Source organism: Pogoniulus pusillus, chromosome 20 (genome assembly GCF_015220805.1).
Source record: "Pogoniulus pusillus isolate bPogPus1 chromosome 20, bPogPus1.pri, whole genome shotgun sequence".
In the NCBI taxonomy this organism is placed as follows: domain Eukaryota; kingdom Metazoa; phylum Chordata; class Aves; order Piciformes; family Lybiidae; genus Pogoniulus; species Pogoniulus pusillus.
This window is the reverse complement of record NC_087283.1, coordinates 834,145-848,421: the sequence shown is the minus strand read 5'-3', so window position 1 is coordinate 848,421 and position 14,277 is coordinate 834,145. Positions and strand designations below refer to the sequence as shown.

The window sequence follows — 14,277 nt, the reverse complement described above, 5'->3', positions numbered from 1 at the left end:
GCTTCAGCAGTTGCAGTTTTTATACCACGAAGCATTTGTCTGCTTCTGCTGTAAATCTCTTCCCGCTGAACAGATTTCCCCTCTGTGATTATAGTGCCATCACACAGACACCATTAAACACACACTGTCCAGAAAAATCACACTCTTTGGCTTGCCTGTACAATGCAGCTATTTTAATAATTGCTTCTCTTCCATAGAGAATTTCAGCAGCTCCCTTTCCTTGGTATGGAATCACAGCCATATGCTTTATGACATCAGAGGAGTTTCAAGGTGTCTCTATAAATGCCATTACTGCTTGGGAACCTGCCAAATCTGTGCAAAAATCCCCAGTTCTTTTAAAAGGAGAAGTCTTCAAATGAAACTAGAGCTTCACACCAAGAAAAAGTATCTGTCCATGGAAATGCTGGCCATGCAGGCAGCAAAACCCCTGGCAAGGAGACCTGCTGACCTGGGCTCTGGCTTGCTTTTGAGTCCATGGTGCTGTCTCATGGGGACCCTGAGACTGCACCCCCACATCTCTTCTGAACCCTTCTGGAAAATAAGCAGTCTGGATGACAGAAAGCTCAACTGGTTTAGTGACTGTGATCAAACCCAGGTTATGCCTTAACCTACTGCTCCACTGAATGTGCTTCAACCCTCAACATGGCATCCCTTCTAAGCTCTCATCTGAGGCCTGATCCTGTCCAGCATCCCCCATCCATCTTGGTGACTGGTACTCCATGGGACCGGGAGCTTGGGAAGTAAGAGACTCTGTCATACACACAAATATTCTTTCATGCCACATCTCGACCTCATTTGGCTCATCTGCTGCAATAGCACTGGCCAGATATAACAAATCCTGCTGGACGTCAGCAACCTGTCCAGCACAAACCAGCTACCTTCCAGCACGCAAAGACTGGAGCCCAGCTGCCGGCAGGCAGAGCAGCTCAGCTGGCCCCTGCCCAAAGGAAATGACTGCTGACACTGGGGCACACAGCTACTACTGATGGAAGGCTCTTGGCTGGCTGACAAGAACAGCCACTGCTCCCAGTGCAAAATAGCAGAGCTGCTTGCTTAAGGAAAGCAAAAAAAAGGACTTTTTTAAACTGAATCTGGAAGAAAGAAGTTGCTTGGTCAAGCTGGAAATAATCTAGGGCAGTGCACCAACAGGTGCTTCAGGTGTACGGTCTGAGTGCAGGAGATGCTGAGAGAGAAAATGAAGAGACTCTAAATAAAACATAAATTGTACAGGCGTGAAGATGCTGTACACATCAGGAGCTGAATTATTCACCAGGGGGGAATAGCTAACAAATGCTGTTGCTCACTGCACTGGCCCTTGCAGAGGCAGCGGAGAGCCCGAGGTCTTACCTGGAGTCTGGGTACTTGGTCAGGGTAGCCAGGCTGCTGGTGTACATGTGCCCTCCTACATCGATGTGCACTGGAGCGTTCGACTTGGTGAGCTGAGCTGGGAGAGGAATTCCTTGGGCAGCCAGAGGAGAAACCGGGGAGCGTGTTAGAGACAGACGGGACATGCTTCTTCCCTCCTGCAAAGGGGAGGCAAAAAGAACAGTTCCTCTGAAACGGGAGCGCCTTACCTTTCTTTCCAGTCTGATCACAGATCTAATCAGATCATTTTTGCATCTGCCTGATCACATATTCGGCTAACAAATTATTGCCACCACTGTAATTAAGTGTATTTGCATCATTTTCTTCAAAGTACCAGAGGGGAAGAGGAAGATGCTTATTAGCAACAAGAAATCAAGAAAAAAAAAGACAATTTTTTCAAGGTGTCAGCCTCAAGGGGCATAAAACAAACTGCAAAATTCTAATTAAAGGTCGCAGACTTCTGTGTGAGCTGTGAAATATCCCCTGACAAACGAAGAACCAATTTGTGAACCGGGATTCAGGGGCTTTTGCAAGTTTGTCTCAGTAACAAGACACCTTTAAATTAGTGACTTCCTCAGGACCTAGGGCACTTGGTTTATATATGTAGTAGATTTCACATCAAACTAAGATCAATTTTCTGGTTTATTTTCAATAATTGTGAAATAAATGGTAATTTTCAGTTAAGCCTCAACATTAGACATAAAGAAGTAACAAGCTTTTGGACTGGAAGACATGAAAAGAGGAAGAGGCATAAACTGACCCATGCTGCCATGGCAAGGCAGGTTAGAAACCGCTGCAGGATCTGGCATCTGAAATTACCAACTCAACAGTCCACCTAACACCCCCAAAACATCTGAAAACCGGTGACGCTTCTGACTCGAACCCCAGAACCTCCAGCTGACAGGCAAAGCCAAAGAGACCGAAATGCACAGGACAAAAGCAAGTGCCTCAGTTTCCTGCTGCGAGCAGCAGCCAGCTTATCTTGCATGAGCTGCGCGGCTTCGGTGCCAGCAGTGCAGCAGCAGGCATCTCACACAGAAAGATCCCTTTCAGGAAAGTTTGAGAAACCCCCATCCGTTCTCCCCCTTATGGGGAAAGCAACATATGCAAAACATTATCGCTGAAGCCTCTTCTGAATGTAATCGAGTTTTCCTGGTATTTTGTTCTGCAAGCATGCCACCAAGCACCCAGGCTCTTCCTTCCGTCTGACAGGCACTTTGCGTGCTGCGCTGCAAAGTGAATTCCCATTTCTCCTATACCTCCTGGACAACGTTCCTTAGAAATCTAAAGCTGGGCTCACCTCCCTCCTAGCACTTCGTGCAGAAGATGCCTGGCTACGCCATTCGAGAAGCATGCAATTAGCAACAGTCTTAGTACAAAAACTAATCCTGAGCTGTACAGAAAGTCTGAAAAATCCTAACACATCCAAGAGCTCCGCAAAGTCATCACATTTACTGCATTTCATCTCAGCTAGCTCCTAAGAATTTCCTGTGTCTACAGGACAGCAATACATCACCCCATTATGAATCCACATCCTTTCCTCTCCGCAGGCTGGACGGACATCTGCACTGAGCACGGAGCACGGAGCAAATACCAGCTCTGTCCTAGGACTTCTGTGTCAGCCGACGCGAAATTGGGCATTAACATTTTCACTACAGCACCACCTTCAAGGAAAGGGACTGAATCCTTTCATGACTGAAGACGCTGCCTTCTTGTTCCCACAAGAGCCTGTTGTGGGCAATCTTCAGTAAACATGTCACAGAGCATAAATAAAAGAACCAACTTTTAAAAACAACTTAGCACGTAAGTACCTACAGGATTTCAGTAACATGTTTAGCAGTCTGTGGGTGCCTCATCTGCCTGCCAACACAGACAAAGGTGGGGCTGTTCCTTACCAAGGAGCACTCTAAACTCATGTTCAATCGCTACTCCTTCACTTGAATGAAAGGGTCAGAAGAGCCAGGCTTAATGTCAACCCTGTCTTTGTTCAGACCCTAACTATTATCACTAATGATTAAGGTAGAGACCTGGCACGGTACAGGGCTGCCTGAGAATCAATCTCACGCAGTTCCACTAAACAAGTGCCTAATTAGGGCTCATCTGCACCCCTTGTTACAATTTCCAAATGGAATCAAAGGGCTTCCAGTCTTCTGCCAACGCATCTTGCATTTAACCATTTGTCTTGAAACCCAGACTTCAATTTTAAAATATGCAGAGATAGCTAAAGATCAAGTGATCTGAATCTATTTGTGCATATTTAAGCACCACTGCTATCTTAGGATTTTGTTTAATGTTAGTATACCAGCAAATTCCTTGATCTGTAAAGAGCCTGAGATTCTCAGAGAGGCCATACTCACACAGTAGATATTTAATTTATACTATTCACTGGAGGGACCTTTTGAACAATCCTCTGCTTTTGGCATCTCTCAGCTAGAGTATGTGTTCAAAAACCACTTAATTATAGAAAAATCACTGGAAAGCTAAAATAGTTCTCAAACTTTTATGGCTTTTCATACTTACTGAGGGTGCCATTGGCTTTTTTGGGGAGGGGAGGAGGCAGGGAATTAAACCAGGCTTTTCCCCTGGTTGGAGAGGATTTGCAGGGAAAATGTGAGTCCTGTGTTTTTATTTAAGTTGTGGAATTCAGTCCCTTTCCTATGAGCAAATTACCAAGCAGCGTAATTGCTAAGCACTGCATAAAGGGCACTGAAAACACTCCTATTCCTCAAAACAAATAACTACCCCTGTTTCTTAAGGTACCATAACCCTATTGCTAACACCTCCTTCCTCTTCATGTAAATCGCAGCCAAAATTCATCACACTGAGTAATGCACTTATTTTATGCACAAAGCAAAATCCTAAACGTATTTATCCAGTGAAAGTCTTTATGCACATATTTTCTAATACTGATATGAAAACCAAAACCTTAAGGGTAAACACAGCAGAAACGCTAACAAACTTCATTTATTAAACCACGTAAAATAACCCTTGCTCTTCAGTTGCCTTCAACAGGATACAGCATCCCAACTAGTGGCACAGGCAATAACCCTGGCTCTAATAAGTAACACGGGAATCTGCTGAAGGCAAAATCAATAGAGGCCGATTCACAAATTATGTGAATATTTAGGTTTTCAAACATTACACACCAAGATCTTTCAGAGCCCGCTTATCTTTTTCTGCCTTTCTAAGCTAACTGCATAAGTACTGCTTGTAAAAACTATTTGCCCATGCAAAGTGAAATAATCACAATGCCATGCTCATTTACACACAAAATGATTTTGTGTCCCATTGTGCTCACAGTTGTTCAGCTCTCTAGGGGTGATTAAACTAGCTATGCTGCTACAGCTTGAGATGATTTCACTGAATCGTTTCTCCATGAAGTTGCTTCTTTGCTAAGCTGTTATTTTAACCATAAAAGGTAAACAGAAGGCAGTTGTAAGAGCTCCATTCAGCTCCGTGCCCAGGGCTATAACCCTAGGGCAGAGAATGCTGAAAGACTGCAGAATTTTCCAGGGTGTTGCCTTTCTTGCTCTAAAGCCTTCAGGAATACTGTTCATTTAATACACACTCTAGATGATACATTTCAGATCCTACTAAAAGAAAGACTTCAAAAGTGTAAGAACTTTTGGGCGGATGAAGCTTTCCCACCTCTGCACATAGCTGGGGGCCATGGTAACCAATACTGCTGTTGATGTTGGGAAAATACAGCAGAAATCAACTGAGCAGAGCAGACAGATAGGGACAAGGGAGGTGAAAGGTTGCAGGAAAGAAACAGGCAGCAGTCTGCAAGGGATAACGAGAAAAAAGGGGAAAAGAATGGAAAAGAAGGTGGCTCTGAAGGAGGGACAAAGTTAAATCAAGGAGCAGGCACTTAAAAGACTACAGATGGGAAGCAAGGCTAATTAAGGATGTAAAAGCGCTTTGTTTCTAAAGTTTATTGTTGCCAGGATAAAAATTAATTGAAACTAATACTGTTATTCACTCGTGCAGTTTAATTCCTTCATGCACATTTCAGACGTGGAATGGGAACGTCAGCTTTAAGGACCTGCTCCCTCTCCGGGGGCCGCGGCCCGGCCGGGAGGGTCCCGCCAACAGCTGGAGCCGGCCCCAGCCGTGCCCGAGCAGCGCCCGCGGCTACGCCCGGGGCTGGATTCTCGGGGCAGCTTGTTCGCCCTCCCCTGAGACCTTTAGCTCTTTGCCAGCAGTCCCCCGGGCGCAGCAGGGGTAAAGTCACCCCCTGCAGCCCCTCGAGGCAGTCACCGGCTGCAGGAGTTACCCCGGCGCTCGCTGGCAGCGCCTGCATCTGCCCAGATGGGCACAGCCACAGGCTTGCCAATTACCTTTGTGTCTCTAAGCAGAGGGCGACCGCTCGGGTCTGCCTTCAGAGCCAACTGCTTTCGCCCTGAACCCAGCCTGCAGACAAAGCAGGGGACTGGGGGACCGCAAACCTAGGACTCGGGGGCTGCTAAATTCCAAGTCCATCAACACTTGCAGGCACCTCCGGCGCCGCTTTACTGAGCACTGGGCCGAGTGACAGAGGAGATCGTGCCCAAAACTTTTACAGGGGAGGGGGGGAGCTCCCTCTGGAGCTGCGGTTACCGAAAAGAAGGGGGAAAAAAAAAAAGGCTTTCTCCTTCCGTCCCCCTCAGCCCCCCCGCGCAACCCGCCTATCTCTGCCAGTCTCCAGCCTATTTAGTGCGAGTTTCACGTCACCCAAAAGCCTTTCCCCGCTGATGGTCAGGGAAATCACCAGCAAGCAACACACCCGGTCACTCAACTTCTGCCTTTTTCTTCCAAACACACCGAACGCCCAAGGCTGAAATTCAACCGCAAAAAAAAAGGCGGCAGGCACAACATGGCGTCCTTTACTTATTCCCACATAACAAGAAAGGAGATGTCTTAGATGAACGCAAAAAGGGAAAAAAACGCAAGCCAAGCCCGACTCCCGCTCCTGTGCATGTTCCGGCAGCCAATAGTGGCGAGCAGCAGCCAGGCGATGCATTAATTGTGCCGGAGTGTGCCACATCGCATGCGGCACCCGAATGCAAACTATAGCCGCGAGTGAAGTCTGCCCCAGCCCGAGCCTCCTACTCTCACTGGCGCCAGAGTTTCATTCACAGCCCGCCCGTCTCTTCCATACACGGCGCTCCCCATTGTCGCCCGCCTTCCCTTTGTGCCGAGCCGCCCCGCCGCCAACCCCCAGCCCCGGCCGCGCACCCCCGCGCCGCGGCTCCCCGCCCGCCGCCCGACCCCCGCGGCTCCGCGCGTACCATGCGAAAGCGCGGAGCACACCGCGCTGCCTCCGCCGCGCTGGGGCTGCGCCGTCTTCAGAGCCGAGGCCGGGGCGGCTGCGGGAGCGCGGGCAGCCCGGGCCGCGGGGCTCCGCCGGCGCTGCCCATGCTGGAGCGGAGCAAAACAAAACATGCACACGGGGAGCGGGGCGGCCGCCAGCGGGTCCTGTCGCTTTAAGCAGCACCCGTCCGCCGCCTCTCCCCGCAGCCGGAGCCGAGCGAGTTGGAGCGAGAGGCACTTTCAAAAAAAAAAAAAAAGGGGGGAAGAAAAGCGGAGGCGCGAGCGTGCGGCGCGGCGCGGTGCGGGGCGATGCTGCTCGGCTCGGCGCGGCTGCCCTCGGCGCGGCGCGCACTGCGCGCTCCGGCGCCAGCAGCCGCGTTGGCTGCCGCGTTCCTTACCTTGAGCACAGAAGCGATCTGCGAGCCCCCCTCTGGCTCCGGGCGCTGCTGGGGCTGTGTGCGGAGGGGCTCAGCTTTGGGCTTTTATGACTATCTTTGCTCCGCAGATCCTGCTGTGATTATTATTATTATTTTTAAAGCTTCTCTCTCCTCTCCCGATTTTGCTGCCTTTTTGAAATTTATTTATTTTGTGTGTGTGTGTGTGTCTGTGAGGGGGGAAAAAGCCTTTAAATGAAACTGCCGAGGCTGTTATGAGAAGAAAGGCAATAATCCCGTCTCTAAATAACAGAGGGAAGGGAGAAGAGGAGGAAAAAAAGCGAATTCTTGCTCAGGGCTTTGCAAACGCCTGCAGGGCAGAGGATTAGGCTACAATTAGCTCAGCCCTTTGCTCTCGCCCTAGCTAATTTTGCGATGAAAATTGGATATTTTTCCCTTCTTTTGGTGAAGGGCTCCAGATTTATTTCCCCCCCATACCCTCCCCCCCCCACCCCCCAGAATAAAATAAAATACGATCCCTGAAAACGAAATAGAGCTGGGGAGGCAGCCGGCGCCCCAGCCCGCGCCCCCGGCGCCGCCGCCCGCAGAGCCCCTCTCCGCCAGGCGCGGAGCAGTCGGGGCGGGAGCCCCGCGGAGCTCCGCGCAGCCCAGCCCGGCCCGGCCCGGCCCGGCCCTGCCGGGGGATAACGGTTCGGTGTTTGGGAGGATCAGGCCACTGTCACGTCCTTCAACAGACTTACTGAGAAGAAGGAGGAAAAGGGGGAGTGGGGGGAGAAGGGGGAAAAAAGCTGATTTTAATCATTGTCATTTGGTCTGATGTAATATTTCCCCAGGCATTTTCAACTAGGCATAAATTTTCAGCTCCCAAATAAGTAACACAGGGCACGTTTCTCACATCTCTTGACTCCTCTGCTACAATTAGGGCAGCACCCACTCTGCACTTGTTGATAAACTAGATCAAGTTCAAAAATAAATAATAAAAACCCAGACCCGAACACCACCACCGCCACCCCCCCTTCTCCTTCCTCTTCCCCCTTAGCACCCAGCGCCGCGGGGGCGCGGACAGGGGGTCTCGGAGGCGGATGGGGGGGGGGGGGCTGCAATTATTCCCATCCATCCATCCCTCCTGCCTCCCCCTCCCTTTCACCCTTTGCTAATGTCTCGCATTGTAAACGCCAAATTTCCTGTAGGCCATTAAAACCAAATGACGTCTATCGACATGCATTGTGCTATTGCGGAGCGCCCTGGCAGCCCGCCCCCGGCCAAAAGCGCCATTTCAATTAGCGAGCGCGGCGCGATGGCGCGGGGCTCCGCGGGCGGCTCCGCGGGCGCGCACTGCGCCGGGGGAGGCGGGGCGGCAGGGACACCCCCCACCACCACCCCCGCATACAAAAAAGGAGGAGAGGAAAAAGCCCAACAAAGCCCTCCCTCAACTTTCAGCCAAAGATGCGCAGGGGCTGTCGGTGCCTGCGCATTTAAAAACGCCCGCGGGGGGATGCGCGCCCCGCGGAATTTCGGCGGAGGGTGTGCGGTCGGAGCCGGCTGGCGGCCCTAAGAGAAGGCCCCAGTGCTTGTCCGTCCGCGCTCTGGGCGGGGGAGGGGGGCTCCCACCGCGGGCGCGCAGGGGCCGGCGAGCCGCGGGCACTGGCGGGGCTGCAGCGCCTACTAGCGCCGGGCGCGGCCGCGCAGGGCGGTTGCGCAACGAGCGCGGCTGCTGGAAAGGTCAGGCCGCCGGCGTGCAGCGAGGGCTTGCTCCGCGCCCGCGCTCCCTTGCGCGCTGCGGGTTCGGGGGCCCCGCCGACAGGAAGCGGGGAGGGAGGCAGGCGAGATCCGCTAACATCGTGGACTCTCAGAAAGTTCTTTTTCCGCGGCAGGAATAAACAGAAACTTTACTCCTAAGGGTAGCTTCCCCCCCCTTTTTTTCCCCTTTTTTTTTTTCTAGAGTACAAACTACAGGAGAAGAGGGAAATTTTCTCATTAAAGTTACATCCCTGCAGTTAGTTCAATTACTTGATATATGCAGAAGATGTTGTAAATTTAAAGATTTAAATAGCTTACAAAGATGCCGGAGGCTCCATCAGTTAATTTCCTTAATTTATGGATTTTTAGCTGAGCTTCTGAAATGAAAAGGAGAATGAGAACTAGGTCAGCAGAGAGATTTGCATCCAGAATAGACTAAAATTTGTTTTCCTTGACCATCCCACCAGCCCAGGTGCGATCCTGGTTGGGGGGTCCCCATCCCACCTCTGACCTCAGGGCTGGGGCTCTAAGTTTGCTTCTGAGAGCGCAGCACGGAGGAGTGGATTTTGTGCTAAAATCACTCCGGAACAGAAGCGTGTCCCCGGCCAGCTGCTTCACCTGCTCACCGGACAAGGCTGCAGCCTAAGCAATCTCATTTCCCTGGCACTCTGCCCAACAAGTGGATGGATGTGGGAAGGACAAACTCCAGCGAGGCTATGTGACCCGTCAGGCAGCCCGAGTGGCGCTCAGTTTTCCTGTAGGGGTGCAGGCCGACTATTTGGATGACTTGGCATCATCTTTTCCCCTTCCTCGCTGAATTGCTAACTGCTAAACGAAGAATAAATGCGAGAGTCCCGAACAGCGTTCCAAGCAGGGTGAAGGCAGGATGCTTCTGCACTGGAGGCAGAAGGTCTCGGTACTGCAGTCAACAAAAGGTAGAAATGGGGTTTGACTCATGCCAGCACAGCAGTGCCAGGTACCCCTCAGTTGTGCTGATGGGATGCGTGGCTGATAAAGGTCGGGTTGGTGTGTTCACAGATGAAAGCGCAGGCAGGGTAGCAGCTGGGAGGAAGAAGGCATGCGCGGGTCCCCAACTTGTGCGGGACTGTCTCTGAGAAAAGGACAATGCACTTGAGAGCTTTGTGTTTTGGCTTGCCTGTGCTGGTGCTGAGGGTAATAATGGTAGGTGTGACAGCTCTGTACGCACTCCTTTTTTTCTCGATCTGGTGTGTGAATGCCTTTCTGTTGTGTTTCAGTGTGTATGAATATATACATATGAATTAATACTTAAAAGATTGATATAAACTAAACAGTTTGAGGAAGCAACGTGGCAATATGATTAGTATTGGTGTTGGTGATTTAACATTTCTTTTCCCACTAGATGAAGTTTCTAAGATTTGCAAGGTACGTGTCAAGGACGGGTACATAAATGGATTTTTATTTATTCACAACTCCAAGACTAATTGCTTCTCTTTGCCTGAAGGCCAAGAGATTGGTTTTAATATGACACTTCAAAAGTATTCATAGAACTACAGAGATACTAAGTGTCATTGTTTAAGAGAGAAATCTCGCTATGTTACTTGTGACCCTGAAAATAAAATCTTTCACTGTATTGTGAATCCTGATGTTGTTTTTCAGAGTTTCACTTAATGCTGAACTATTAAGAAGTGTACAAAGGAAAATAATAAATGGGACGTGGAGAACAAAACAGAAGAAATGCTGTTAGAACTGACTAGAACTTACTTTCTCAACAACTCTGTTATCCTCCCTATAAAGCAATACAAAATTTGCAGCAGGAGATTCCTCAGCTCAGTTTCAGGATATTAAAAGCGGTAAGTTATCACTTATCAGAGGTGGCTTAAATGTTCTTGGCCAAATGCCCAGCACGTGGTTATTAAGGTACGAAATACTTCAAAATAAACACTTTGGATTTATTTCTTCTTGTCACCAGTTCTTTGTATTCTGTGCAGGTGCTTCAAAGTTAACCTTTCTGTAACTTGGGGTTTTTTTTAGCCTAATTATTTTATAGTTCACTTCTGTTTTTTTTTTTCAATAAGCATGTAAAAATACATTTATATTCTTAATCCAATATGAAAGAGAAGCCCATAATGAACCCCAGCTCATTTTCCTCCTTTTAACCAATGGTGCCTAGACAATTGTGAAAAGATGCAAATTGGAAGCAGTGTAAATTTCCTATCAAAGAGATGTTCCAAATGTATTTTGAAATGATCAGATGTGAAATTTTTTTACTGTCTGTGTGAAAGAAAGGATCAGGCATTGAAAAATAACAACGACCTTTTCTACACTGTGCTATGTGAATGGGAGTAGCAGCAACTTGCAATCAGAATGGTCCTTGGGGGCCCTCATGAATTTATGGCAGCAGGCCTCGTCCTGGCTTTGTCCTTACTCTATTCCTTATCTTAAATGTCTTATCTCAAGGTTTGAGCCTGATTATAGGACTTCTTATGTTATGTATCTTAACCTGAGTCTTGATCCTGGGTTCCTGGCAATGATATTCATACTCCCACTGAGTGCAAACAGTGCAGGAAGAAATGCAGGGGCTGCCTGACTCCCCTCTCTAAAACACACCATGCTCAACTGGGCAGTTGAAAGTAAACCAGTAAGTTAGAGAGAAAAGGGATCACCTCACAAAATGTTCCAAGTGGGTAAACGAGAACTAAGGGCTAGTTCCTTTAAACCAAAGGAATCAAGTCTACATGTAGATTTTGGGACGTGGTTTAGCAGCCATGGTGGTCTTAGGTTGAAGGTTGGACTTTATGATCCTAAAGGTCTCTTCCAACCAAAACAATTGTCTGAGTCTGTGATTCCATGATTAGTACTCTTCTCACTCAAAATTAAGACACTAGTGTAGTGGTGGAATTTCTTTGGGAGAGAAGATTTGGGAAAGGAATTGGTGTTTCAGAAGTAGTTGTTGGACACCAGTGCACCTTCAGCCATCAAAGCCTCTCTAAGTTTGCTGCTGTCAGCAATTTCTTGTGGATGTGGCCTTGCCCAGCCCTGTGTCCTAGACCCCGGAGCCACTGGGAAGAAGCACACCTGAATGCAGAGATGTGGTTCCTGTGACTAGCGCCATGGAAGCAGAAGGTGTGGAAAGCTGATGTTACAAATGCGTTGAGCCAACAGAAGGGTCTGTGCTTGTGAGAAACCTGAAAATACTGAGCACCTTGAAATGCCAACACTCACTACAGTCAGCTGGCGTCTAAGGAATAACAGGAAAAGGAAGAATTAAGCACATCTCCCAGCTGAAGCAACTTTTCAAGGCAGTTGCAGTGCCCCTGTGGAACAGGAGCTTGACCTAGGGTTTGCTAATTAAGTCAAAGAATTGTTTGTCATTTGCAGGCAGAGAAGGGGTTTCCTGGAAGCACTAAGCATGACCCTACAAAGAACAAAATCTGGTCATTAGGAAATCACCAAGTCTTGTCACTTGTTTCCCTTGAATGCTCTTCTTTTCTTCTGAAGAAACAGCTTTGCTGCTGAATGAGTTTACAAACCATTACTTTATTGACTAAATACAGATGGACTGGTTTTCAAACTATCCATTATGCAGTGCCCAACTCATGACAGCAGCGTGACACAAAGAACTCATCTGCAGCAGAGTGCCAAGATGGAATAGTTCCTCAGGAAATACCTTGCAGGAAAGGTTTGCCTGTCTCTTCTGCTCCCAACTGTTACAAGCTAAAAATTGGTTCCCAACTGAAATTGCCTTAGCCAAGCTGTCCCACGTTAGCCTCAGCATGGCAGCTCCCAGCTCTTCTTTCGTTCCTCATCCTCAGCAGTTACAACACTGAGGAGTATTTTTAACCCAAGTAACATGCCTGATGTTAGTTTGTAGCGACTTATTTAATAAGGCTTATCCATATTATATATGTCACAGGGTGGAAAAACATTTTTATGGCTGAGTGTAATCCATTCATTGCTTTATTAGAGACACAAAGTACTCTGAAGAGTGTCACAAATCCACATGGTGTTCCTGAGAGCTCGATTTTTGCATATGGATCGCTGACTTAGCTGAACGATGTATAAAATCCTGTGTAGCCAAGCAGCTCCCCAGTGAATACACTTCTGAGGGAGGTTATGTGCATTGCTTCTGCCAGCAAAGGTCTGGAATATGTTAAACTGCAGAAATATCACTTAGCACAATACAGAGAACGAAGAGAAGAGCCATAATGGCCTTTTTATATCAAGCCATTCGCTGCTTTTAGCATCTTTGGGCACAGGCACGTCTAGAATGGCAGGTGAATTGCTTATTTACACAGGAGCATTGCAGGACACTTTTCCTTTGGCAAATAACAGGCTGAGGGGCTGGGATCACATTTGGCTGGGACAGAACCTGAGAGAGCAACAGCTCAATAAAGCATCCCAACAACAATGTGAAAATGGAAGAAAAAGACACCAGCACAAATTCTTCCAGATATGGAGGCCCTCTGTAATTCCAGAAAGGGACAGGCTAACCCAGGAAAGACCAGGGAAAGACTCAAGAAAGGGATTATTCTCAAGTGCTTCATTTTCAGATCCAAATGAAAGGCAGTACAAGCTGTTGTGACCCCCAGCCAACCGGCTTACTAGATAAGAGAAATTCTCCTGGGAAGCAATGGAACGACTTCTTGGCTGCTGAAACAGAACCTGAATTTAACAGCACGTGAAGATGGAATTAAGCACCCTTTTATGTTGCAAAGTAGTTAAATGGTAGAAACCCCCCCACAACTGGAAGGCAGCAGTGTCTGAGGTTGTCATGTTCGTCTACTGAAATGAACAGTGGACTGCAGTTTGTAGGACTGCAGCTAACTTGCAGCTTGAGGCATACCACAGAACAAAACTCATGACTATTACCAGTATGGCAAGGGAGCAGTCTTGTGGGCTGGGATTTTGCATCCTAAGCCCCTGATGGTTATCCTTGCCCACCTCAGCTCATTTGGAACGTTTCCACCTGGTGGGAACGTGCTCCTACCCAATGGGTGATGGACAGCAATGCTTCTCTGCCTGGGCTGACAGAGGAGCACTGAGCTGCAGCCATTGTTTTAGCACAAAGAAGACAGAGCTCTGAACCTGGCCAGCTGAGCGAGAGCCTATCCAAATCCTGCTCTGCCAGGGACCCTTGGAAAGGAGGCAGTATGTCAGACATATGGTTGGAACATGCTGTGCTCCAGCCATCCTCGGCTAGCGTATGGTCTCCCGAGTTCCACTGCCAGCTGGGCTCTAATTTACACTGGGCCTGAGAATCAGGGACCTTAGCAGTCTCCCTGATGGTCTCTTCTCCTTTGCTTCACTGATTTCAGCTATGCAGATATTCAGAGCTTTTAATTTCCCCTGCCTGGCATCATTTCAGGCAGACACGGGGGGCTATATTTCTTTACTCAAACAGTGTGTTTGGCTGGGGAGAAAAAAGAGACCAATATTCTGTGAAACTAACATTTCAGCATCCTGACTGCAACATTCTGAATATCCATGGCATCACCTCAGATGT

General features: G+C 48.5%; 1 protein-coding gene across 2 annotated transcripts in view; it reads right to left on the bottom strand.

Annotated features, from left to right (window-relative positions):
• The window catches only part of KCTD15 (potassium channel tetramerization domain containing 15), a 41,927-nt gene extending 34,430 nt beyond the window's left edge, over positions 1-7,497 (bottom strand). The window contains exons 1-2 of one of the 2 annotated variants that reach the window (XM_064159886.1): positions 7,056-7,497; positions 1,348-1,523 (exon numbers count right to left, since the gene is read on the bottom strand). In XM_064159886.1, the coding sequence (XP_064015956.1) occupies positions 1,348-1,511 (164 nt within the window). In that variant the 5' untranslated portion in view covers positions 1,512-1,523; positions 7,056-7,497. Of the gene's footprint in view, positions 1-1,347; positions 1,524-6,635; positions 6,996-7,055 lie in introns of those variants that run through there. The other variant, XM_064159885.1, reaches the window with a different exon arrangement.
• Between the last annotated feature and the right edge of the window lie 6,780 nt (positions 7,498-14,277).